The following is a 26,608-nucleotide window of genomic DNA, read 5'->3' as shown; positions in this document are numbered from 1 at the left end:
CAGCAGAGCTGCTCCTGGGGCAGCGCTTCAGGGGACAGGAGAGATAATGTCTGCACTTATGCCCGTAAGTAGCTGGAGATGGCAGGATGGGAGAGCTGGTGTAGAGTGCGTGGTCATGACAGAGCAAAGCCCACAGCCCAGAGCAGAGTGCGGGGAGAAGGCGTTCCTGCTTCGAGCAGCACTCGGAGGCCCAGCCAGGGTGGCCGGGTCAGCAGCGCAGGGCTGGTCCGCCTGGTTCCCGTACAAACCCACTGCCAATTAGCCAGTTACATTTAGCTGACTTTACATCGCAGTTCTTGAGTGATCACCAGCCTGAAGACACAGTTAGAGCAACTCCTGTTTGAAGAATAGTGTCTGCTTTTGGTTTCAGACCCAAAGCCCAAACCAGTCTGACCAGCTGGAACCCAGTTTCAGGTTACACCCTGCCTTGCTCTCTGGGTGACTTAGTGGGTAATAATCTTGCTCCCAGAACACCTCATGCAGTAGTTTCCTATTCAGGTATCCACATATGTTGCATCCCCCGCTTCCAGCCCTCCCCACGCCATGGGACTGCTGCTGCAGCAGCTCTCCCCCGAGATACCACAGTCGGGGCTGATGAAAGGGTGCGAGATAGCAGGCATGGGAATGATACCTGCCCCCTCTGCGGGTCATTGCTCCTCAGACACCACTCCCAAGCCAGATAAGACAAACAATTCCTTTTTATTATCAGAGTGAGCACGCAAAAAAATAAATCAAGACATTAGGTTTATTGCATAGGCCATGATAGGCTGTGGGAAAAACAAAGAGATGGAAGAAATGATACGAGACAGAAAAGGAGGAATCTGACCAGCCCCAGGAACGCTGAGGCAGATGCCTGTGATGAGGAGAGGCATGCAGCCAGATTGCCAGCAGGCTCTGGGCAGCAGTTTCTTTCCTTTCCACCCAGGCATCAGCCCAGGGAGGAGGCAGCTCTCCTGCCACTGCACTTGAGAGGTCCTGAGCTGGGCATGGCTTTACTAGAGCATTTCAGAACCACTCTGCCCTTGGCCCTGAAAGAGTCCAAACATTTAAACTGAAGTCTGTACATAGATTTATGCTTCTTACACACACACACACACACACACACACAAACACACACACAGGGTTTCCTCTCTCTTCACAGCAGTGTTCCAAGAGCACCAGGCACTGGAAGTTTAGAGCTTGGTGCCAGCCCTACAGCCAGCAGTACATCAGGCACTTCACAAATAGCTTCTTCTGCCCCAACAGAAATCCTCAGCTCACTGAGGTACAAGCCTGGACCAGCAGATGCTGCAGGACAGAGCTCAGAAGCATCTCACTGCAAACAGACTATAGAGGAACACATAAGGCCAGGACTGGGACCAGGACATTACCAAAGCGGGGATTTCACATGCTGCCTTGGGGCCAGAGATGAGCTTTGGACCTCTTGGGGCTGGGCTGAGCTCATCTTGTACCAGGAGGGATGAGCCAGCAGGAGCAAGGAAGCCTGCAGACATTAACTGGTGATATCCAGCCCACTCCTCTGCTCTGGGAGATGCCAGGGACTCAAGTCAGGCTGTGTGCTCAGAGGAGCATGCAGTAAAATCAAAACTGCACCTTTCCTGCACAATCAGCAGGAAAAGTATGGGTCTTTACTTCATGTGAGAATAAATAGATATTTTCTCAATGTGTTTGGGTTCAGACTGAACACTGGAAAAGCAACCAGGGCAACTCACAGAGAGAAAAATGGTGAGCATGTACTGTACACAGGAGACTGAAACACAGCAGCCAGGCAGAAAAAACTCTGTGTGCTTTTCTGTTAAAAAGCAAAGCCTAGTGACTTAAGCAGGTGTTTCTGTCCATCTTGAAAACAGGAACTGCTGGAGAGTGTCACAGAGCCCTTGGATCAGGTCTGGCTGATTATGTCAATCCCACAGACCTCAAGAGATGCACCATGAGCAGGTAGACTGCTGCAAGGCAGGGCACCTTGCAGAGGACTGGGAGAAGGGGAGGAAAATACAAGGTTGAATGGAAGAAAGTGACACTGAAAACAAATTCCTGGCTTTGGTGAGCTTGCACCATTCACCAACATGAATGCTACACAGATCCAGTTCCAGGCTCCTTCAGGAAGTTGAGCAAAGTTGTGCTCTGGGTTTGAGCAGGAAGAAAGGTGTAATTCAGAGTTTCACTGGATTGTTTGAGGCTAGGAAGGGATGGATGTCAGAGAGCAGCAGAATGCGCCCCGTTCCTCGCTTTCTAGAGCAGCCGTTTAGCCTAGACAATCACAAATACTAGTACTGCCAAATCACAGCTAGATCTTGGCCTGATGCTCCAAATGTCTTCACAGAGAACGAGTCCTTCAGGCACAGACCTGTGTCTAAAAACAGAACTCCAGAACTTTTGGGGAGTGCCCCAGGGCTGAACTGGAGAGAGAGCTGTAGGTCAGACTGGTTTGGTGGCACTGCTGTAGAACAGATGCTCAGTGTCCTCTGTGGTGGAGAGGGTTGAATTGGTAGCAGTGGTAGGCTGACGGCGGTGGCTATTCTTCTTCCTTTTCTTCAAGAAGAAGTAGCCAATGAACACCAGGACCACCATGATGCAGATCCCGAGGAGCACAGCAATCACTACCTCAAAGGCACCTGCAGGGATATGTGAACATGTTAGAAGGGATGCTACACAAGATCTGATGCAGCAGGAGTGGCGAGGAAGAAGCAACAGCAGGCATGACAACAGGGTGGTCACTGCACAACCAGCAAAGAAGAAAGGTGACAGCTGCATGGCATAAGGGTATGGCCAAGGCACAGCCAGCCTGTCTCTCCCAAAAGGTATTTCCCATCATTTCCCAGATACACCACGCCCTCTAAAGGCTGCTCCGTGACTTTGGCAAGCTTGGCCACTGACAACCCTAGGAATATCAAATCCTTTTGCAATGGCAGCCTTGTGTCATACCTCAACAGGGAGGCCACCAAGGGGTGTTCACAGAAGGCACCTCCAGGCTGGGACAGCACTGAGGGAGTGAGCTATGGAGGATAGGCTGAGTTTGTGGGAAAGTGCTCTTAGCAGTGGCATGAGCATTTGCTCTCCAGCCAACCAAAACCCTGCAGCATCAGCGGAGACAATCAAGGACAATGCATTTGCAAGATGGTGTGAATTTAAAGATTAAATCATTCTCTAGGATTTAAGAACAATAACCTTAATGTGGCATTTTTTAAAGAACTTGTATTTCAATAGCGTTGGGCTTTTTTAATGTTGTAGAGAGGTTGTATATGGTCATCACATTTCCCCACAATCTAGCACCTGACATTATTCATATATCTGCTTAAGTCTTCTTTCTTGTAGAAGTTAGTAGCCCTCATGTGAAATTGGCCCCTAGGAAGAGTTTTACTTCCCATTTTTTATGTTGAACAGTGGAACATTCATGCAAGTTGATGGAAAGAAAAACAGGAGTGTCTGTATGAGCTACTGAGTCACAGATACAGGAAAAAAATGGACCACAGTTGCACAGTGCACAGAAGTGTCTCTTGCCACTGCCAGCATCCCACAAATCCCACATTGCTCCCCCAGCTTCAAAAGAGGTGTGGGAGAGAAGACTACTATTTGCAAGGAAAGACAAAGTATTTTTCAGAACAAGGAAAAGCAACAAGAAAGATCTGGAGGGAGAATTGTTACTCACTTAAGATAGCAGTTTGGGACTCAAATGATTCCCATCTTCGGCCAATGACATCTGCTTCTGAATTGGGAACACAGAGAAGGGAGAAAACTTTTACAAAGAAGGTTGGGAACAGGGGATAAGACAGGTTTCTGAGGAGCATATAGCCAGTGCTCTGAAGTGACTGAATGCACACAGCACCCCTTCTCAACAGCCACGGTACTGAGCTCTCAGGGCAGGCTGTGAGGCCCAGTGCAGCTCAAGGAGGTAGTTTGCCTCTTAACAGATACAGTATGGCAGAATTCTTCCTGTTGGCCTCCAAAACAATATGTACCAAGTGTAACCCTCTCTCTTGTTTGTTTAAAACTTCAGGCTAGTATGTGTCATTGAGGATTTTCTTAACTTCTCCCCACTCACTTGGGGAGACCTAGAGCCAAGCTAGGAGGTTAGATTTTCTTCAGAGCAGATGTATCACATCTCTGGTTAGTTTTGTCATCCTCTGTCTCTTTCTCAACATCAGCACCCAAAATGCTTTCCAGCTCTGGGAAATGACAGGCTGCATTGCAGAAAGATGCTGCAGATCCACCATTCCCCATAAGCCATTGGTTGTGTTGAAGGACACTGTGGGTCATGGCCAGGGTTTGAGAGCAGAGCAGCTTTGACTGAAAGCTCCCAAGGCACTGCCTCTTTGGGACCACAGAACTTAATCTGAAGTGATTTTCCCAGTTTGATCAGTCAAATTCCAGTCCTCACTATGTATGCTTACTTGTGATGCCTGAACATGATTTCATGCACTCTTCCTCTTGTTCAAAGTTGTTGCTGTTGCCACCACAGCCCCCATAGGTGAAGGGGTCACATTTCTCCAAGAATGGGTTATAGTACCAGCGGGGGATGCTCTCGGTGCACTGTCCAGTATCAGGCAAGTCCACACAGTGGCCTGGCAAAGCAAGGCAGAGGTGCTTTAGTCCAAGCAGTGTCTTCCCAGAGCAGCAAAATTTTCTGCTCACAACAAAAGAGCACAAGCACCATGGCAGAGGAAATCCATAGCCACAACAGTGGCTCTCATGTCCCCACTGCTCAGTTGCCAGCTGGTCAAATTGGCAGTGCCAAGGTGAGCTGCCACCTGCCATAAATCCAACCAGCAAGCAGAAAAAGGAGCATAAGGCCATGCAGTCATGGTAAACCCTGGATTCACTCCCCTGTAGAAATGACCTGTCATCCCTGGGAGGCAGAAGGGAACATGAAGAGCCTGGACACACAGAAACCACAGATTGGCTCAGGTCTCCTCTACAACCGAGCTGCATTTAAGTGACTTGGAATATACTCTTTCAGCCCAGTGATAGGTCCACTGTTTACACTTAAAAAAGGAAAAGACATGGGATCAAGCACAGACCTTGCTGTGTCCCCTCCACTGCTTTGGTTTGCACTATTTCCAAAAAAACATGCTGCAGAATTTTGTACAGGCCAGCAAGCAACATGCATGAGACCTACTTGGATGGAAAAAGTTTAGGCAGGAGTGAAAGCCTGCTAACAACAGCTGTCCTCGAGGTCAGAGAAGAGGCCCTTGCTCATTTTTAGTACAGGGACTACCCAGATGCTACACCTGGTTTTGGATTTACAGAGGGAAGTAGTTTTACCATGGAACAACAGGCTGAAGGAAAAACCAAAAGCTGGAAGAGGTCAGCCTAGGTGCTCTGGATGGTACGTACCTTGCTTATGTGTGACATTAATTTTCTGCAGTCTATTGAACTCACGAGCATCTGCAAGGGGAACATTTCATGTTAAAAACTTCTCTCACCAGTTGAAAAGAAGTGCCTCTGTCCATGCAGACATGAGCAGACAGAGCTTTCCTGTACATTCTTTTGCTATCACAAGCCAGAGAAAGGGAGATACCATTTGATGTTCTTAAATATCTCAAAGCTATGAGAGGAACATGGGAAAAATAAAATGTAGTAACAAGAAACTCTTCCCAATTTCCAATCCACAGATATAGAGACAAAACTAAGGAAAACAAAGGCTGCTTTCTTATTTTTGTTTTCCATCAAGAAGTATGGGAAAAGTCACTCCAGGTTTTAAGAAGTATAAAAGAGCATTAGTGCTCTTTTATAAGAATATAAGAGAGAGCAAGAGAGATGAATCATAGGCTTGAAAATCCAAAAAGGCAACAAAACACGCACACATAGGAAAGAGATTGTGGGAATTCAGAAGAGGTGAGGAGGGATGGAAGAAGGGAGGAGATAGTGTGGATTTGGGCATCTCACCACTGTGCATTTATGTTAGCATAACAGGATGTTAAGGGGACTGTGCCACCAGACAGACTTGAAAAAATAATGGTTTCCTTTCCCATTTCCCAACTCCAAGAGAGCAGGTAAGGTAATTCAGTGAGAAAAATATTGAAAGGGGGAAGACAGGCCTGAAGTCTTACAGAGAGGTGCAGAGAAGAGAGTCAAAGAGTATTTAAGAGGCAGGAAACGTCACAGAAGGAAGGTCATCTCTTGCAGTCAGCAAGGATACAGGAAATGGCAGAACCTGCAAATGTAATACTGTGGAAAGATAATGCAGGGTCAGGAGATAAGAACAGAAGACACCAATAGGCATTGACTCAGCACCTGTAACTTACATTGGACCCATTCCTGAGCAGATAGTAAGTTGTCTGAGCCAGAATTTGAAGTACTTACATCGTTCACAGTACATCTCATCCGATTCATCAGCACAGTCGGGAGTTTCATCACACTCCAGATAGGCATCAATGCAGCAACCATCCTTGCATCTGAAGAAGGGGGGCTGACAGTTCCCATTGCATACTGCATCAGAAACAGTTCAGATAGCTCATTAAAATTCATTGTTTCTCCCTGCCAGATGCTTTAGGAAGGACTTAAAAGCTGCTGATAGGGCTGGCAAACAAGAAACAAGGCAGATTGGTAAAGGTCTCTCCTCAGTGCCACCCTAGACTAAAAAAAAAAAAAAATTCCTGTTTATAAATGAAACATTGTTCTGGAAACAGCCATGCTTCCTCTCAAAAAGAAGTACATAGCAGGTGGAAGCAAGAATGAGCTACTCAGGAAGAATATGGAGACATTACCCAAGCATGGCGGATTAAATTAGGAAAGCCAAACTGAAACATGCACACTGGGCTGCAAGAGCTTCAAACCTCTCTGCTCCAGAGGTGGTCCCAAGTGCTGAGTACTGTGCCCAGTTCTGAGCTCCCCAGTGACAAAAGACATTGGCATAAGAGTAAATCTCAGCAAGAGCTGGAGCACAAGACCTAGCATGAAGTTATGGAGAAGATAGATTATAGAGGAGACAGACTCATTTTGGAGCACAGTAATAGGATGAACAGCAACAGACAGGAGTTGCAACAAGGGAAAGCAATTCAGTATAAGGGGAAAAAATTATAATGAGGGTCATCAAACGTTGGTACAGTTTGACAATATGACGTGTAAAGTCTCCTTTTTCAGAGATACCCAAAACTGGACTGGATACAGTGCTGAGCAACAGAATGTGACTCAAAGCTGGACCTGCTTTGAGTAGTGGGTTGGCTCAGATGACCTCTAGAGGTAATCCCCAACCTAAATTATCCTATGACATGAAAGGGAAAGGCTTAGTAAAGAAATTAGTCTCCAGTGCCTCACTTTCCAGACTGAGTCCTAATCAAAAGCCACAGGAATGGACATGAGACACTCAGCCCAAGCTTGCATAGGATTGAACTGTCATATGGAAGACTCACCTGGCTGTTGTCGCCCACCAACAGAACCTGAAGAGACAAGAGGAAAAATAAAAATAAATTTACCACCACATTGTTTTGTCAGATTAAGATCACCTTTATATTGTCTTAATGTTTTCTGCAAGGAAGCCCTGATTAGGGAGGTGAAATATGGATGCCTGCCACTCAGAGACCTAGATGAGTTGTACCCACGTGAGGTAGGCCTGCAGGAGCACAGGGGAACTTCCCACCACGAGCTAGACCATTTCCAAATTGTTTTTCTTTTCCAAGGCTGTAACATCGCTTTTTAAGCAGTACACTGCAATGGGCCTGGCAGTGGCTCAGCCCATTTATCTGAACAGCAGTAAATTGTTCTCAGTGGCTTGAGGGTGCCAAGGAGGGAGATTAATTTCATTTTGGGAGTAAAGCCCTTCTGGCCCCCAACTGCACAATGCTGCTCTCTGAATTTAGGTCTCAGATGTGACACAAAGATCTGGTGAGGGCTTCTGCAGCCAGAGGAATACCAGGGACACTGGCCAGTGCTTCAGGAGCTGGGTCAGATAGGTTGGCAGCTTAAGACAATGACTGCCCATCCATAATTAGCCCAGTCTCCTCAGCTTACTGGGCTGTAACTAGCTCTCAGCCAAGAGGCTGCAGTACTTGTCCACAGGGTCATCCCGACCCTATGAGAAAGACGGGGCTGGGTTTTTGAAGGACTCACCTCTGACATTCTTGCAGGCAAGTTCACACTCCTCTTCCCGTAAGTAGTTATTCTTGTTGGGCTTGCAGCCACCAAAAATGAACTCTTCACACTGCTGAAGGCTTGGGTTGTAAAACCAGCGTGGAAAAGATCCCCGACACCAGCCCACCTTCTTCGGAGTCAAACAATGCTCTATCAAGAAAGTTAACAGAAAAGGGTCTGGGGTTAGGTCAGTCCTTTGGAAGACTTTCTGTTTTGTATATCTGAGGGCAAACAAAATCTTCCAAAGGACATGTCTGAAAGGTTTATAAAATCTTGACCAACATGGAGAAGAAGAGTAGGGAATCATGGATTGAATTTTTTTATATGAAAGGGAGGGTCACAAAACCAAATTAGAAGGTGTCACATCCATTAAACAAAAGGAGCTGCATCTCCACACAGCACATAGTTAAGCTGTGAAGCTCCTTACCTCAGGAGGTTGCTGCTTTTCAAAGATTACATGAGGTCAAAAAGGGATTCATACATGGTTATTAAACATGAAGACACCATCTTCTGCTTAAAAAAATCTCCCAGCTGCAAAATCCTTGGGGATTAGTCAAGCATAGTAGAGATTCACTGATAGCATGTCATGTTCTCACACTATTTCCAAAGTACCAACCTCTGCACACTGTTGAATGCAGTGTATTGGAGTTTGGTCAGACCATTAGCATCACTTGACATGGCTGCTCTTATATTTTTATGGTGCCTGAGGTAGGAGAAGACATCCCCTGCTTAGCTACTAGTCAACCATTTGTCCAAGAACTCCTTACTTCTGATACACTTGTAATGCTGAACATTTTCATGATTAAACAAAGTCATTAAAGAAAAAAAAATATAAATAAACCCGGAGATACACTGAATGTCTTGCAGACGACTCCACCTACCCTGAAACCTAAGGGCCGTCACAGCAAAACCACAGAGTCAACAGGACCTTTCACGTTCTCCTGTTTTACAACCTCAGTTGCACCCCAAGCTTCATCCACTCTGGTGTCACCCAGTAGAGAGCAAGGACAGGCAGAACAGATGGGCTTATTGCAGGCCTCATCTCCAGCACAAGTATGCAAAAACCCCAAAATAGATCACTGTGAATTCAGAGACCTTCCACTACTGGTGAAAGGCAGTAGTGCAGACTCTCACTGGGAAAAGCCGACACGCAAGTCCAGTGTCTTGGCTGTGCTCTTCTCCCATCTACCCCTCTGAGAGGAGCACCAGTAATGCCAGAGCAGGCTCGAGGACTCCAGGTAGATATGTGTGGGCTCAGGCTCACCTTCTGTCTGTTCAGAGCTCAACACCATGATGGTGATGTTGGTGAAGTCTTGCTGTTGTGCAGTGTCCGTGACAGTAAGCTGGAAGACGTAAGTTCCCACCTGGAGGTTGGAGATTTCTACCTGATCTTCTTCATGCTTCTGAGAATGCAAAAGAAAGGCTTATGTAGGAGAAAAGTACTTCTAAGGAAGGAGTGACTGAAGCTATGCAAGGTCCATGTTCCTGCATTAGGGAGAATGGAGGTTGGATGGAAATGTTCAAGCAGATGTCTGGCATGAAAAATGTCTCAGTGCTAGACAATCCCCCCAAACCCATGGACTGGTACCCAGCTGGAATAGCAGAAGGAACAAGTATCACAAGCATAATTAGATATTTCATGTTTTGGGGCATTGTGAAAGCACAAGGGAAAATAGAACTCATTGGAGAGGACAGAAATACCTGTAGTTTTTATTTTACTTTTTAAAACTTAAAACCTATTATGAATCATTTACTTAGCACATAGGGAATAAGGTAGGTGTATTTAATTGTTTTGTCAGAAGCGAAAGCTACAATATTATTGACACAAACTTTTCCTCTATATTTACAACAGAATTGGACTTTCATTTCCATGCTATCCCTGGTTTTGATTAGGTTTCAAAAGAACACAGCTTTGCCATACATCATTTTAATGCTGTTAATACAGCATAATATTAGGGGACCTCCCTCCCTCCATGAAAGTTGCTTTGGTCGGGCTAGGGCAAAGGGAAAAAGAAAGGAGCACTTGCTGAATTACACAGACCCCTTTGCATTCTAGAGTTTGTCACTGCTGATGTTCAAAATCAGTTGTGGGCCTGATGTACTCATTTGCTTCATAATTCTTCCAAAAGGTGCCACAAGAACTCCATATGAGCCCCATGGCTTTTCAAAGCATTTTGCAGAAGTTTAAAAGAAATAATTTGTTCTTCTAAAGCTACAATTCACTTTTAGCCTCTATCAAATAGGCAGTGTTCATACCCCAGAGATCTTGGATCCAGACAAGAGACATGAGTTCTGCTCCAGCTCAGATAAAATAGGAAGAAGAACTTACGCTTTCAAGAGAGGCAAAGTCCAGGAAAAGCCCCAGGAGAACAAAAGCAGAGCCTGAGGCTGGATTGTTCAGAGACAGAAGAGGAAATGCACTGAAGTGGACAGAGTAGAACTAAGAGAAGGCCCTTCACTGAACTGCAGGAACTTGGAACCAGAGGCAGCTCTTGCACGGAAGCTCTGCCCTCTCAGCTGCTCCCACCTAAGGCAGATCAGGTGTTGCTCAGGAAGGCTTGAGACAGCAGCCCATGCAGGGAGTCTGAGACCTGGTGAAGCCAAAAATGCCACTTCCAAATAGTGTGCGAGAGGAGGAGGGCAACCACAAGGAGTGCTCCATAGTTTTTGGGAACAGGCTCCTGGGTGGACTGGCTTGAAGAGGGAAGGACAAGGTGACCTTTAAGTCAGAGCTCTGACTGACCAACCTAGTGCAGACCACAAGTGACACTGAGCAAGGTGCTTATTTCCTGCAGCTCCCTACCTTCATCTCCACAGAGGGGTCGCCAAGGACCTGTTTCCATTCATAGCTGACTATCCCATGGTCATCCGTGCTCTCTGTGCCTCTCAGCATCACTGGCTCCCCCGGCTGTACCCTCATGTCCTTGACAGCACGGGCTGTTGGAGGACGGTCATCTGCAGAAGAAATGTAGAACAAGGCTTGGGTAAGAGGCTAAAGGGTCCAGTCCTTGTCTCCACTACAGGAAAACAAGGAAGGGGGATTATTCCAGGCTAAATCAATCCAGACTTCAACTGCTGAAAGGAAAACACTTTTATACAGCTATGCTCCTTGCAGCCTGAGCAAGCAACAGGCAGTCAGTACTGTTATTACTGCCCTCACTGATTTATTAAGTCCACAACCCACTACGGCAGTGCCTTTGAGCCAGTTGGCTCCCTGGGCACTTCTGTCCACAGGAACCACCATAAGAGGGTGGCCCCGTGGCTACAGCCATTGTGCTTCTGAGAGTGGGACCACATCCTCACAGAACAGCACAGAGCAATCTCCACCCTTCTCTTAGGGAGATGGCCCAATATGGGTGTTGAAGAATGTGGACCTGACTCTCATCATTCCTATCACTCTCTTTAAGCACTGTGTTCATGTATTTAGCCAGAGCTACACACTGTGAGACTTGGATGGGAAATACTTCTCTTCCAGATCATCTTCCACCCCACTTTCTGACATACATGCCTTTAAAACAGCACAAAAACACCATTCATGAGATTGTTATTTTTGTACCATTCCATGGATTAGCTTACAAGCAACTTCCACAATCTATTAAATGTTTTTCCAAACTCTAAGTACAAGAGATGAAAACTGATCCCTGCCCTTGCCAGCAAGAACAGCCTATACAATGACACAATTGAGCCTGACTCATAACTCCTTTCGGCCTGAACGTCTCTGGTCGCAGGCTTTGTGCATAGCTCAGCCCATAAAACTCCACCTGGTAGCACCTGTACCAAGTCCAAGACTCAGTGTTCCAGTTCAACCTGAGTCTTTTGTAAAGGCACCAACCATCATTTATAAGCTAGATAGAAATCACTCTGCCATTACACTGTTATATCAACTGTGACTGAAGAAGAGGATTAGTGTCCAAACCCCTTAGAAAATTACTCCATTAGCTGATTATTTTCGCTGTTGCAGACTTGCTCCTAATTTCCTGTTTGAGTGTATCTGAATTCAGATCCCAGCTGCTGACTGTTGCTGCAGTCTACTGAAGGGACATTTAATATAAGGTATATGTATAAACAAACCTGACATTAAAACAGGCCACTTAGTTCTTTTGTCCCCTTGTACACACCACTGCAAGCTCTGGAGAAGGGATGCATTCCTGCCACTCCTGCTAGGCAAACACCACGAGCCTGCCAGGGAGAAAGGCAGCCTACTCCCTGCCACCGTCCTGCCAGGGTGAGCCCAGTAGGTGGGTGCAATTGCACAAGGAAAAGACCAGTTTTTCAACAACACAAAGGCTGATCCTTAACTCATGACTCCAAATCATGTTTTACGCCTTGACATTTTTAAGCATGAACACTTTAAACAAAAAATTGCAGACCAAACATCTAGTTACTTCAGGTCGTGGGTTGCGTGATCAAGTAAAAGTTCTGTTCAATGGGTCAGCAACTTCCCCAGTTCCCATCTCTGATTAGCCAAATTTACTGACTCTCCTCACATCCAGAACAAGAGTCAAGAGTATTCTTTATCTATGGTGACTGCCAAGGAGTAATGCTCACTAGAAATTAAGGACTTATTTTTCAAGTCTATCCCTTTTCTCCTTAGGATGCCTGAAAGTTCAGTGACTTTGGAATATTTCTGCCACAGTGACTGTAAGAAGCCTTCCCTGGCAACGTGGCTGTTTTCCACCTGAGCTTCAGAACCAAAGTGCTGGCTGAGCCAGAGTGAGTATCAGCAAACTGCTTGTACAAGGGAGACTCTACACTCAGTTTGTTTTGCTCTGAAAGTCTGTAGGAAAAATGAAAGTTACCTCTGCTATAATGCTCTTTTGACCATGGAAAATTTCTGCTGTAAAACTCTGTAATTAACAGGGAGGTTAAAGCTTTATGATGCTTCTGTGGCATGCTCTTTACTGTGAAACATGCTCCTGGAGTCACCTCATAAGCAACAATTTCCACTTCCATTTATATAGCACATCAGTAGGGGAAATATGATTCCAGAGGAAAGCTTGATAGAGGAAATCCAAATTGCTTTAAAAAGTTTTATTACTCACACCGTATTCATGCCTGAGACCCTGATTTTTGCTTTTTAAAAAATCTCATCCCGTTTAAAAGCTCATGCAGTCAGTGGCTTGACTAGCTTCACCTCTAATGAGTGAACTTGGACCAAAATTGATGGGGGAACAGGAATTTAAAAGATAATAAATTTCTACGAAGGCTTCAAAAGTAAGCATCTAAGTGGGGGGAGAGACCCCACTAGGGACCTCGCTATGCAAACCTGCAGGCATCAGTGAAATCCCATGGCAGAATGTACTTGCAAAGCTCACAGTTTGGAGGCTTTTCTCTTTTGGAACTCAGATATTAGCTTTTGCCCTTGGGATCTATAAAAAACCAGATTTCCTCCATTCCAGAGCTTATGCAGATACACCCTGAGTAGTTGAGACTACAAAGCAATGCTTAAAAATACCTCAGAATGATTTGAGATTGTCACTAGAATGAGCTGGAAAGCTTTCTCATGGTGACTAAGGGGCTCTTACAGCCCACTGCTGACTGCCTTTGCAGGAGCAACTTGCAAACAAGACAAGTGGGGCTTGCACTGGGGACCTCGAGGCACCACGAAGGGAAAGACCTCACTGGAGACAAAAGCCACTGATCAGGGCAGGAGCAGAGACGGGAGCAAAAATGAGGCCACCCAAATTCTAGCGCCCATGAGACACAGGACCTTGGAGATTTCAAGCATCAGAAGCCAGCAGAACCTGTCTGCTGCACAAGCAGATGGGCAGCAGTGTGGCTCTTCTCACAAATGCTAAAGCTCTGCTCTTGCATTGCTTCCAGGGAATTCATTCAGAAGTGAACAGCTTTCTCACCCATCCACAGTAGAAAACTCTCCATTTCCACAGGCAGAGGTAATGAAGGATGACACTACTGCCACACTATAATTTGCCTGAGGTGGAAAGAGAGAGAAAGAAACAAGGCAACCCAATATAGTGCCTGGAGAAAGAGAAATACAGGCTCTTTCTTTAGGGCTTTATCCTGTCTGGGCAGAAAATACAGTCATGATAAAGCCATACAGTTTTCTAACAACTCATGCACAGCCAAGCAGCTCTCAGCATTAGTTTCTAGAGGCTTTTGTAGTGGTTCATAAGTGCTGCACACAGCAGGTCAACACAACCTCTTGAAAACAATACAGTATGACTGAATGGATTATATTTTCAGAATAACATAAGGTGCTGCTGCCACTAGGTTCTCTCCATCCTTCCTCAGTCCTATTTGCTTTAGCAGGCAGAGGGAAAGACTCTGCCACAAGTATTTATGCTATCATAGCAAAGATTGGTTTGTACCTCCAGTCTCTTTAAGGAGACTCGGGCTCTGGAGACAAGACATGATGTAGCCACTTCAGTAAATGCTGCATGCCAAACACTAATTGCACAGCAAGTGGAGTGGAAGCTGCTCATCACCTTCTCTGAGCAGGAGCTGGTCTCACCTGAGACCAGCTGGTCCTCCAGGACCCTTCCAGTACACGTTAGCCTCTGAATCTGTGGTGTGGGTACTGAATGTGCAGCTTCCCCTCTCCTGGCCTGAGCTCGAGGATGAGCAGCCAGCTCAGGGCTGAACGGCATCAGCCAAGGGGGAACTTGTTTCAACCCCAGCTGTGATACCAGTGCTGCTCATTTTAGTTGCACTGTGTCCACAGAATGGAAACCAGCATGGGACCAAACATTTAAGGAGGGATGAGCTTCCCTCTTGGGAAGCTCTCCTTTTGGAATGCACTACCGAAGTGTTAGCCTGCAAATCTCCCTCCACGGTGAGGCAGGAGCAGACATATCTGATCAGAACCCTGTGGTTCCCAAGCACTTCCCGTCTCCCACTCACAGGCCCTGCATTCAACAGGAAGAGACTGTCACTGAGCAATTCACAATAACCACAAAAGGTTCAGTTCAAGAAATGTACAAAGGTTCAGGGAGGTTATTTTCCAGTTTCACACCCAAAACTGGTTTGCCTAGACCAGAATAAGCTGGGCTAGTTACTTAAACACTGGGCTCCATTATTACCAATAAAGTGCAAGGTGAGCCTGCCCCTCCCGGATGAGCCACACAGAAAACTTGCACCAAAGTTCGGGCTGAGGAATCATTTAAGAAGATTGTGCCTTTTAACAATAACATCAGAGACTTCAGGCTGTACATTAGCTGGAACAGGCAAGAGACAGTACCAAGATATCGTCACCAGCTTACAAAGAACTCAGAAGCTCTTGTTCTCCAAAATACTGAAAATACATTCAGGAGATGTGCAGAACCCAGATTTCAGCTGAATTCATCGTTGCCTGTAACCACAGGTTTTTCTGAAGTCATAACACTGTAAGAGTGGCTACAGTGAGTTTGAGCAGGTACTCCTGTTCCTGTGTTCAGTTGTCAACACTCTTGCCATGGATGCTTGAGCAAGAGCACTGCAAGAATACACAGCGCTTTCCCTGTAACACTCTCCCAGCTTTCAGCTACTTCCATCAGGCTCCAGAAACACCCCAAGATTAAATTTGCCCATTCAGCAGCCCCCAGCTGTGTGCTCTCTTTCAGGTGCTACCTAGTCTCCTCCTAAACATATATAAACCTCTCAATTCAACAGGTCTGCTCCTTGCAGTAGTAGTAGTAGTAGTGTGTGTTTTTGCTTAATGTTACCCACTGGGATCACTAACTGGGTATTTCATTTTCCACTAGAAAAAACATGCATTTAATTCTTATCATTGCAGAGGGTGTCTGAAGAGTGGCACAGGTACAGGCTCCTAGGACACCTGACAGCAGCACACAGAGGAAAGGAATGCATGATAAAGCAGCAGATAAGCTTCCTGCAGACCCTTAGAGCCAGAATCAGGGGGCCAACAATAACCTTGGCTCCAGAGCAGTCACAAAACGTCACATTTTAACAGTGATACAGCACAACAGCATGAAAACTACACAGTTTTGTCTCCAGTCCAAAACCTGGGCCAAGATTTTTTGCTTATGAACATTTGGGAGGAAGACCTGACATGTTGAAAACAGCTTCCTTTAACACTTGTTTCACCTGGCCTCTTCAGGCATCCCCAAAAGGTCCGGAAGCAAAACTGCTTTAGAGTTTACTTATGCTGCCAGGTGGAAATGCTCAGTGCCCAGAGGCTCCTTCACCTAGCCTCGTGCACCTGCCCCATTGTGCCCTTCCTCTTTTCCCCCTCAGTGACAGCCAGGCATCCACCTTCCTGCTCAGACAGGTCCTGCATGGACCCAATTCCAGCATCATGGCTGGAGGGGCTTGGGGTTTTGGTTTGGATTTTTTTGGTTTGTATCTGAATCAAAATGGAGATCTGCATTCTTAAGTGTCTCATCAACTGCTGTGGGGAGAAAGACCCAGCTATTTCTCCAGTAAGGTAACTCCCTTCGCCTCTTTTGCCTGCTAGCCCTCCAGTGTCATTCAAGGTGATTCAGAAAGCTTTTGGTATCAAAGACAATGCCTAAAAATTTCAGAGAGGAGGGAAACACATTTCCTATCAAAGCACAGCGCGAACATCGCAGGCTGATCCAAATACACAGTGGTGAACTGCCCAGAGTCTGTCACTCCAGCTGGAGACCCGCCTGGCACCAGCATCCTCCGAGGGTCAAACACGGCTGTAGAAGAGACCGAGCCCTTCCTACACTCACAGCAGTCCAAGGCGCAAGCCCCACGTGAGCGAGGAGGGGCACGGCCGCCTCCGGGCACAGTAACCCGAACTGCATTTCTGGAGTGCTTTTCACTTCTCACTGATAAGCCCTCCTGGGTCTTTCTGCTTCACCATAGCCATCCCAGGACTTGTGAAAGGAGCACTAGGGATGGATTGCAAGACAGAAACTGCATATTGGTGGCTGGAGTGCTGCAGCTCGGTGCCATATTTTAGCAAACATGTCACTGCTGGTCACACAGAGAGGTTGGTGACCCTAGGACACTTTCTAAAGATCTGCACACATGGAATGCCAGACCCTGGGACCAGCCAAGGGAGGAGGGGCTTGCAATCTTCTTGTATGAGGCACTGGTCCACAAAGGTAAAGAGACTGAATTGCTCAACAGTCCACTGTATTTTAATCTAATCTTGTGAAATCAGGATGTACTGGAGATGATGCATTCCCTTTTCCTCCTACAACAAAGCATATAGGAGTTTAGACGGCTGCCGCCATGCCACCTCCAGTGCTGGTGATGTGGCCTTCAGTTCCTCCCTAACTGCAGCTCCTGTGAAAAGTGTTTTGAGCCTGGAACAGAGATGCAGGAGAACTACTGAAACAGCAAGACACATTTACCAAAAGGCCCTAAAATCCAGTAGGAAGCCACAAGTAGGGACAGAGGACCAGGGGGACCACTTCTGCCACACTGCTGTTCAAACCAGCAACACCCAAGGGCTGCTTGAGAGAAGTGATGATGCCCTGCTGCAAACCCCCCCACTGCTACCCAGGATGGAGAAGTGGTCAGTGTGGGATTTGGTGCCATTTCCCACCTCCAGCACCCACAAGGCTGGCACAACCCAGCAGAAAATCAAAGACCTATTCAGCTCACATCATGGAGCCCAAGCCCTTGCACCCACCTGGATGTTCCCCTTGCCATCTTCACAGATCCTTTCCTTCCCAGAGGTGGGCTGGGAGGGTGTGTGAGGAGGATTATCCACAGAGATATCCCCTAATAGCCCTGACCAGCGATCAACAAACAAACCAGTTATGGTTGCCAAAGTCCCAGCCAGGCTAGAAACATGCCAGCCTTGACAGGCTTCAGTCAAAACACAGAAGGAGGGGGCAAAGGAGGAACTGCTGTGTTTTTAGTGTTTCTGAACATGCTGCAAGAGTTTGGAGAGAGCAGAGTGTGTGACAGGTGGCCAGCTTCAGATTACTTCATTTTCCACCTGGCTCTCTGTGTCCACGTGCAATCTTTTAGAGCAGAGAAACAGGGATTGGGGAAGAGAAACCCACCTCCAAAGGGGAAATTTTATAACCAGCCTCCCCCAGCTCCTCCTCTTCCAGCAGCAGGGACCAGCCCCAACAAGCAGAGCAATACTGAGGCACCTCACCATCCAGGCTGCTGTTAAATAAAGGTAACTGGATTGCATCCTGCCTCCAGCCCCTGAGCAATTAAGAGATTAATGCTGCCCTTTAAAACCTGGTGATGTGTAGCTTTTTAGAGGATTTCACTTTCCAACCTCAAAGGCCCAGGGGAAGGGAGAAGAAAAACAATACCTTCTTCTCTACATTGCCAAGTAGCAAAATCTCAGACTTTGGTAATCACACACTCCACCTGCTTCAAACAGGTTAAAGAGCATTTCCCTATTCATTTACTAATCGGTAAACTGAGGCACAGATCTTAAATGAGTATCAGGGTTTGGGAAAACCTTTGTGGCAGAGGAAAATACAGAAACACCATCTTTAGCCTCGCTCTACCCCGAGCGTTTGGCAGCACTGCTGCTCATATGATGGCCACAGGAGCTGGCACCAGTAACCATTAATGCTCTTCCAGACCCGGCTTGCAGGGATTCATTACGGGCACCTTACCACTAGGTCTGCGATTCTGCATTGCCAGGTAAGAATCGTACACGTCCTTCTTCAAGAAGTTGAGAAAGCCGATCTTCCTGGCAAACCTGCAAACGAAAGCCTTCTCATAGAGGCAGTTGAGGAGAAAGCAGCCCTGGATGTGGTCTTCCTCCGAGCCCGGGCCCTGCTCCACGAGAGCCAGGTTACAAGCGGGGTCCTTACAGCAGGCTCTCATGCAGTCCCTGCTCCGATGCACCATGGGGGACGACAAGAAGGTGGCTCCATTCTGGACGGAGGCGTCTGTATCCAGCACCCAATCCGGCAGCCCTGCCGTAAAGTCCTCCAGGCACATTTCACCGAAGGGTTTTTCCTTCTGCCCTTCGCCCAAGTCCAGCACCACCAGCAAGCAGACCCAGGCCACAAACCATGGACCCGGACTCCTTCTGGCCATCTTAGCGCCCCGATTCTCACTGTCTTGAGACTTCAATCCTTTCCTAAAGGAAGGGAGAAGACAGATGAAGCTAAGAGGGACGGCGTTCAAGTGCATGCCAACCCGGGGCGAGAGGGAGCCGGAGCATGGCCGAGGCTGCTCTCTGGGTTCCGGCTCTCCCCGAGGTAGCCGGTGTGTCCCCTGACCCTGCACCTCATCCCCAGGCGTGTGCTCCCAGCCCCCCACCTGGGCGCTCTCCGCTGAAGCTGCTGCTGGGAGCGGGGTGTCCCCGCCGCCCCGTTGTGCCTTCACCCCCCAGGTGCGCCTTCAGCTGCGTCCAGCGGAGACAAAGGCACGGCGAGCGCAGGAAGTGAAAACCAATTCCCTGAGAGAGGAAGAAAAAAAAAAAAAAAAATCAAGTCACTCCCTTGCATACTGAATTGCGTAAGAGGAAGGGGAGGAGAGACAAGCTGATACGATCTTCTACTCCCCTTGGAACAGGGCCGAGAGCGATTCTCTCGCTCCCGTAGGTGCGAGGGCAGGCGCTCCAGACGAGCATCCCACCTGCTGGGTGCTAGCTGCACCCCCGTGCTAAGGATGCTTCGAAGGAACTGAAAGCCGGGAAGCAGGCGATCTGTGTCCTGTGGCAGTCGCCCTTGTGCTCCGGTGTGGTCAGTGGCCCGGAGCACCATTAGCCCGTGTCTCGCTAACCCAAACGAGTCAGCCTTGCAGCCCTATCTGCAGTGCCCACCGCCGTTGCTACTGCAAGAGGTTTTGTGCTCAGTGCAGACATCCCGAAATAATGAATTCCCTGCTCTTGGGACACTATATTTTTTTTTTTTCAGTGAAAGCACTTGGGATCATACTTGGAGGCTGCCTGAGGGCAGGACCCCTGCTACCACAGCAGCGAAATTTTAAGTAATCACCCCCCACTGATGAGCAGCATTTCACTGTTCTCCTCAATCTCATATAGGTTAGCTACAGTCCATTTGTAGTGCCCTTGCCTTGCAGGACTGTGCTGTTTGGGGTCATGGGAATACAAAGGCTGCCTATCCATGTATTTTCCCCCTTTGTGCTTCTACTTGCAGATCCACGATCAAATTCCTCTGTTCAACACATACACCTGTGTCATCCACACCCTCTGTCTGTAAACAGTCCTAATACCCCTGGGCAAACTGCTCTTACCCCTCTGTCATTGTGCTTAGGAAAGCTGGGAGTGTTGGTAATTTGCTTGGACATTATTTATAATGAAATATTTCATCACTTAAAATAACAACAGCAAATCTGAGATGGCATTTTGTGGTATGTCTTTGGAAAGAGGTGGTGAGCAGCAGTTATGTATCAAACAGCAATTGGCTTTGTGGTTTGGGGGATCATTCTGGCGTCCAGCATTTCAATTCTTGCTGTTTCTTTCTGTACCTCTGATCCAGCCTTTTATATCCTCAAAGGATACTTGAGAGTCCTTAGAGACATGTTTCCTGTCTCCTGGCTGTCACAAGCACCATGGGAAGATAATATTGTGGGAATATTATTTTTCCATACCTCTCATGACTTTCTATGGCTTGATGTTGACATTTGTATAGTACTGACATCTGTTAGGAAAAGGGGATTGCTTTGATCTGGCAGTGGTAAAGTATAAAAAACCCCCTTGAAAATGGATAGGAGGAAACATGCATGTCTGCAGAGTAAAGAGATGTTTGATTTCCTCACTGGATTTATGAATCTTTGTCAGAAGAAGCATGGGTGTCTCCCACTCCATTTCCAAATCAGGTCTTTTGGACCTGCCTGCAGACCATGCAAGCAGTAAAGGGGGAGCTGACCACTTAAATATATGCAGGAGAAATAAAAATGACAACAAGGTTGTCTCATTCTTCTGTTCTGCACTGCCTGAGATGTTCTGCTGGGAGCTCTCTCTTGTATTTAACCTGGAAGAGATTTTTCCTGGATACATATTCAAAGCCTTCAGAGTGGAGCCAGGTGAGGCTCAGTGCAGTTTCCTGACACAGGAGCAGGGAGCTCAGGGAGCAGCTGACCCCACAGCAAACCAATGACTGTGTTTGGATATCCACACTGGCAGAATTGTGTCTAAACACTGCAGTTTAGTATTTTTGTCTCACTGGCAATAACTAAATCTGCCTCAGCAGTAGTGTTGTGTTACAAAATCTGTCACAGTTTTCCTGCAAACCTGAGGGACATGATGTCTCTTTTGCTTGTGCCTAGCAATATAAGAGTAACATAATTCCTGCAGACACAGAGCTGGGAGGATTCATTGATTGGCATCTCTAATGTCTCCCCCCCCTTTAAAAAAAAAAATTATGAAAGGATGAGCCCCTTCATAAAAGGATGAAGCCTAGCCTTTAGAATAGGGGTTCTTAATGGCTTTTACTATCAGCAGAAGGCTGTGCTAAATTCTGCTGCAAGGTTTTCTGCTGTTTACCCTAACTGTCTCTACAGTCACTTTATACTTTTATAAAACGTTATAGTTTTATTCAGTATATTCAGTAAAGGTAGCACAGTTTCTAAAAATGCCCAGTTTATTCTGGAGGGATTCAGTAATTAAAATTTTAATTGAGATTGTGCTCAAGATCAAGGATTTCTACTCGGAACCTCTCTCTGTGGTAGCAGCTCTTCTTCCAACTTGGTAACTCAATTTTTCCTCTCCTAACCTTGAAATCCCATTACAGCCCTCATCTTCTGCAAAATGAATAAATTCCCACGGCTGCAGCTGAGACATGTATTATTCATGTTAGTGTGAAGGGAAAGTAGGGTGTGTGATTTTATGACTTGGGAGTGTTTTTAAGGGGTCCTGAAACAGTGAGTCATTGTTAACTTTTGTCTGTCTTTGAAGTGTCTGCTCTCAGTCTGGAAATAACCATTCCGAGGATGACTCAGGGGGTAAACCACATCATAGTTTAATATTTGACTAAGATTAAAAGAGGTCTTAGACATGCATGCCTTGTAACAAATGCAGTGCAGGAGCCTCCATCACCTGCCTTCTTTCTGTGTGATTGCTCTTGAGATCACAGCACCTGTTGGCAACCGGATGCCCACCTTCCAGGAGGAAGTGACTCCAACAGGCAGAAAAATCAGGAAAACTTGATTCAGGTTCCCCTTTGCCCCGCTGCACAGCCCAGCTCCACGGCATCACCATCTGCAATGACTTCCTCACAGCAGCCTGTCCCACCGGCTGCTGCAGGCAAATCCATTCTGCTGTGTTTTACCTGGGAACCACTCCGTGTGTAATTAACACTTGGGAGACAGGTTTGCTTGCTTGTTTTGTTGCATTTGCCTCAGGTTAAACCTCCTGGTGTGGTTTAGGGGTGAGATCCGGATGCAAGTGACGGCACAAAGATGTGGCAAAGGAAGGAGACAGGAAGGGATCTCATCAGGCTATGACTAACCACTGGTCCTTCGGAACAAAGCAGGAGAAAGGATGACACGCTGCTGAGTCCTCCTAAGAGCCATTTCCACTGCATCGAGGTAGCTTTGAGGAAGGGAGTTACAATGAGGGTATATTGTTTCTTTGTGGATGTTCTTGTCTACAGTTTCATGGCACTGGTTTTTATTTTAATGTTGCTGGTCAAGGTAAACCCTTAAGGGCAGGAGCACTGGGAAAAGAAGAAGGGAAAACAGTGTCTAGACTGGTTACAGAATAAAGTATCATTTTTGTCCTGTCTGTGCTAGGCTTCTACAGGGAGATAGGTCAGGAAATGTGAAGCAAAGAATCTTCAATTTGCAGGAACAAGAATAAACTTACAATTCCCACTGAAGTTCCCACAGACAACTTGATCTGTTCTTCATAGCACCTGTGAGTGGAATAGGATTTGTCATAGGGCTCCCTATAGACTCTCCTTCTCCATTACTTCCTACAGCAACTGCATCCCCACAAATCTTCTTTCAACACCTTCAGGCCAGCTGCTAGTGCCTCCTGGGAAAGTCTGCTCTCCGCTCTGCTTGTAGATGGCAATTTCCCTGCAGGTGTGCGTACTACAGTCCCTGCAAATATAACTGTACCCTTTCAGGGCGACTGGGTCATAATAAACTTCTTGGTGCAAGAGCTGTACAGCCTCTGCAAGCCTAAAATGCTGAAAGCAGGCTGGAAAACAAGGAAGATCCCCTTCAACTACTCAGCCAGTGCTTTTCTTGTCTCCAACTCTACCATCCAAAGACTTGCTGAAACTTCTGTGCTACATGAAAACATTGATCATGGTATCAGTGCCTCAGGCCTCTTCCTCTAGGAAAAGAGCAGAGTTAATGAGGGAGAGCAATGAACAACATGGGTACGTTTTCAAAGATCCCCAAATAATTATTTTGGTATCTAATTCATGTTGTCAGCATGACTTAAGTATTCAAGGGGAAGGGGGTCTCTTTCCTCAGTGGAGATGCTTACTCATCCTGCTACCTCCAGGATGTCTGTGGATGGACACAGACAAGGAAAATTGGTGTGCCAAAGGAGTAGGTACAACTATTTCTCATTTACCCTTCTCAACTGCTGATGAGACATTAGCATTTATGCTTTGCTTGACTGCCAGTAACAGAGGCCAGAGGGAGGGCAGGTGGGCAAGCCAGTTTGCCTGACCTCTTTATTCCTGAGACCTCTCTATTCTCTGAGACAGTGCCAAACAGTTCAATTTTGGGCCAATCAGTCAAACTGGGAAATGTTTTCCTCTGGCATTTGCCATTATTCCTTGTCTGTGCCCTTTCAGTGCCTCATGAAAGGCGAGCCTGTCAGGAGAAAGGAGTAAGACTGATCACTGACACCGGTCTGAAGAATGTAGTGGCTCCTCAGCCTGTGTTGGTGGGAAGGTGGTAGTACTTCTCACATGAAGCTGGAGACTATATGAGCTGGAAATCGCAGTGTGCTTCCCTGAGTCTCCAGGAGCTTAGGGTGAGAGGTGATGTATTCTCCCTCTTCACACTAGAACCCTGGGCCTTTTTCGTTTCCATGCTTCCATGGAGACACTGAGAAATAAGGAAAGTGGATGATGGACATTGAGATGCTGAGTGTACTGGGGTTGCTCAGTTAGGGCTCTGGATTTTTTAGATCTCCAGTGCTGGCTACATTCTCTTGTTGCACAGTATTTTTCTGTGCCTATTCCTGTTCCCAGGAAGGTCCAAAACCTCTTTACCTTGTGGTGTCACTGTAGTATTGATATAGTCACCTCTGCTGACTTCTCTGGTTTAATTTGTGTTAACTATCACGTTTGCAACCACAGGGAAAGGGATAATTTTCTAAAGCAGGTGGAGAGTGGCTTCTGCTGTCTTGAAGGGAAATGTTCCTCTCTCAGCTGGGACTCAAGGGAAAGGGGCCAACCTGGTTCTGTGGAAAGATGAGCTGAGGCCCTGCTGAATTATTAAGAACACACCACAGTCATCAGCTCAGGAAGAAAGAGAAAAGCACCAGCATAGGTCACAGGTGTGGGATGGAGATTACTAGCTTCAAGAACAGAGGAGTGTAACTGAATCTGACTCATGGCCTTGGATGCTCTGTTGCCTGGATCAGTGTCACAGCAGCTTGGCACTATGATGCCTGTGTTCATTGGTTTGGTGGCCCTTTCTGGCACCATAGAGAGTCATAGAAGTCCAGCTCCACAGTACTGAGTCCTCCCCTCCTTTCAGAGGCACCTCACTTTTAGGGTAGGCCTGGAGGATCAGCAACCCCAGGTCACCCACATGGAGATGGAGGCATAGTGTTTCTTTCAGTCTAACAATTCAAATGTGTTGGCCATGTTTAAACCCCCTTTATTCATCAACATAAATGATATGCAGATTTGCAGAGGATATGATCACAAGCAGCTATAGCAGGAGGTCCATTGGAGCTTACGTGTGCACAGCTCTTGTGAAAAAACAGGTTGTCTGATTAGATGACTTACTTGCCCAAGTATGTGTGTTCACTCCAGAAATTGTGGTCCAGGTTATATGCTTGAGGCTATAGGGAGAGATAACTAGGTTGAAAATAATATACCATCTCCCAGCCATGCCTGAGATCTCTGAGATCCTGTCCAAATAAAATGGTGAATGTCTTTCTGTCCCTTTGGCCATGTGAATCTGCTCTGATGCAAGCAAAGGACAGGATGGGGTGAGGCACTGCAAAGGAAGTCTTGAAGCTGCTTCTTGTTTGGTGGCAGCTGGCATTTACTAGCACTGGCAGGTGGCTGGTGCACCTGTAGGAGATGCTGCCTCATTCAAGGGGACAATATCCCTTATCTTGAATGAGGCACCCAGTCCTGTGCCTGCAGGAACTTCTACCACACCCTCGAGGACGGATCTTGCCCTGGATTTGCTTCTTCCTCTTTCTTTAATCATAGATTAAAATAGTTTATTACTGGAGGAGGCCTGCTTCATCAGTAAACATTTGTTTCTATGTTGCCACCTTCTTATTACAAAGAATTCATGACAAGGCTGATATAAGCCAAAGCAGTATGATGAACATCCTGTAATCTGGCTCATTTTGGCTTACAGCTTTCCTGAGAGGGCCTCTGACATCATCCTCTGAACGTCTTGTTCAGCTGTAGGGTGGCACTGATCGAGCAGCACGAAGGCACAAGGGGCTCATGCCCCTTTTTTGTTACTTTGTGGATAGAGTACAGGCCATGGCGTGACTCTGTTACTCAGAGTACAGCCCTGTGGACCTCTTCAGATGTGGCATCTCAGCTCAAGTGAGGTCACAACTCAACAGTGGTTCAAGCTGTTTGAAGAGCTACTAGAGCAGGTTATGTTCCCTTTTCCCTCATTCTCACAGCTCTCTGTAACTTCTGGATCCTCTGCTTCATAAATTCAGCCATGATGGCAGAATATTAACAGGGCAAAGCCCGTCTTTCATGTAGAGCTTAACTAAACTGCTGAATAGAGTGCACCAGAGTCAGCACAGGGCATGAAAGGGAGGGGCTTCCCTGCCAGCCCTTCAGCCACTGCAGATATTGGGAGTGACTCAGTGATAACAGATAACTTCTCCTTTAAGTCTGGTCCTCTTTCTCTAGTCTTAATGCCAATTCTTTGTGGATTCTTGGGACCAAAGAAGTACAGTTTTCCCCCTGTTTTCCTCGTTCAAATATGTCAGTCCTTGAACATGAAAATAGAGCACTTCTATTTGGAGACGAGAACTTGTCACCTGAGTGTGTGTCCTTTGGTCCCGACTTACCTTGTGAATGTCTGCCCATTTTAGGCCATATTAACCTTTGAAAAGTCAATAGCTGTAAAGGCATTATAAGAAGTTCAATGGGTTTTGCCAGGTTTCCATTAGTTAAGAATCTCTGAAGAATCTGCAGTCACTGAGTATGCAATGAGCCTCTCAACACAGATTTTTCTGTGTAACTTTGATCAAAATAAGGAAGTTTTAGGAGTGAGATTAGAGGGAGGATACAGCCAAGCAGTGAGGAAAAATGGGTAAAGCTGCTAAAATTAAAAAGCTGACAGTTATCTTCTGATAGGCTGTCAGAAAAACAGAGGAGATAATATCAGTTTCAGGTATACCTTAATACTTCATTCTTCACGTATGTGAAAGCAAGTTGCAGAATTTCCCATCTGAAAATGATTTTTTTTTTTCCCCTCACATGAAGGATGAAAAGAGGGGCTGTAATGGCCCTGCTGTTTTTTCTACCACCCTCTG

General features: G+C 46.6%; 1 protein-coding gene across 4 annotated transcripts; it reads right to left on the bottom strand.

Moving 5' to 3' along the window:
• Positions 1–680: 680 nt before the first annotated feature.
• SPINT1 (serine peptidase inhibitor, Kunitz type 1) lies at positions 681–19,402 on the bottom strand. 4 transcript variants are annotated; one of them, XM_042038530.1, is made up of 11 exons: positions 19,246–19,402; positions 18,591–19,063; positions 10,874–11,025; positions 9,335–9,473; positions 8,050–8,220; positions 7,353–7,379; positions 6,304–6,429; positions 5,335–5,385; positions 4,392–4,562; positions 3,650–3,706; positions 681–2,615 (listed from the first exon to the last, which is right to left on the bottom strand). In XM_042038530.1, exons 2-11 carry the CDS (start codon positions 19,018–19,020, stop codon positions 2,419–2,421), a joined length of 1,521 nt encoding a protein of 506 aa, XP_041894464.1. In that variant the 5' UTR covers positions 19,021–19,063; positions 19,246–19,402; the 3' UTR covers positions 681–2,418. The 4 variants fall into 4 exon arrangements, with proteins under 4 accessions (XP_041894464.1, XP_041894462.1, XP_041894463.1 ...); XM_042038528.1 differs by lacking the exon at positions 19,246–19,402 and having other exon boundaries at positions 18,591–19,231; XM_042038529.1 differs by lacking the exons at positions 5,335–5,385; positions 19,246–19,402 and having other exon boundaries at positions 18,591–19,232.
• Positions 19,403–26,608: the final 7,206 nt, after the last annotated feature.

The sequence above is a fragment of the Corvus kubaryi genome, unplaced genomic scaffold, assembly GCF_017639235.1.
Source record: "Corvus kubaryi isolate FWS band 111438036 unplaced genomic scaffold, C.kubaryi_AGA036_p1.0 37392, whole genome shotgun sequence".
NCBI lineage: Eukaryota > Metazoa > Chordata > Aves > Passeriformes > Corvidae > Corvus > Corvus kubaryi.
This window is presented reverse-complemented; position numbering and strand designations above follow the sequence as displayed.

What these genes read in the sequence shown, in the direction of transcription:
- SPINT1 (XM_042038528.1), bottom strand. Translation starts at nt 19,116, where the DNA reads ATGCACTTGAACGCCGTCCCTCTTAGCTTCATCTGTCTTCTCCCTTCC. An exon ending in TGGTGGGCGACAACAGCCAG is followed by an intron (nt 6,430 to 7,352) that starts GTGAGTCTTCCA and finishes TTTCTGATGCAG; the next exon opens with TATGCAATGGGAACTGTCAG. An exon ending in TAATGTCACACATAAGCAAG is followed by an intron (nt 4,563 to 5,334) that starts GTACGTACCATC and finishes TTGCTTTGCCAG; the next exon opens with GCCACTGTGTGGACTTGCCT.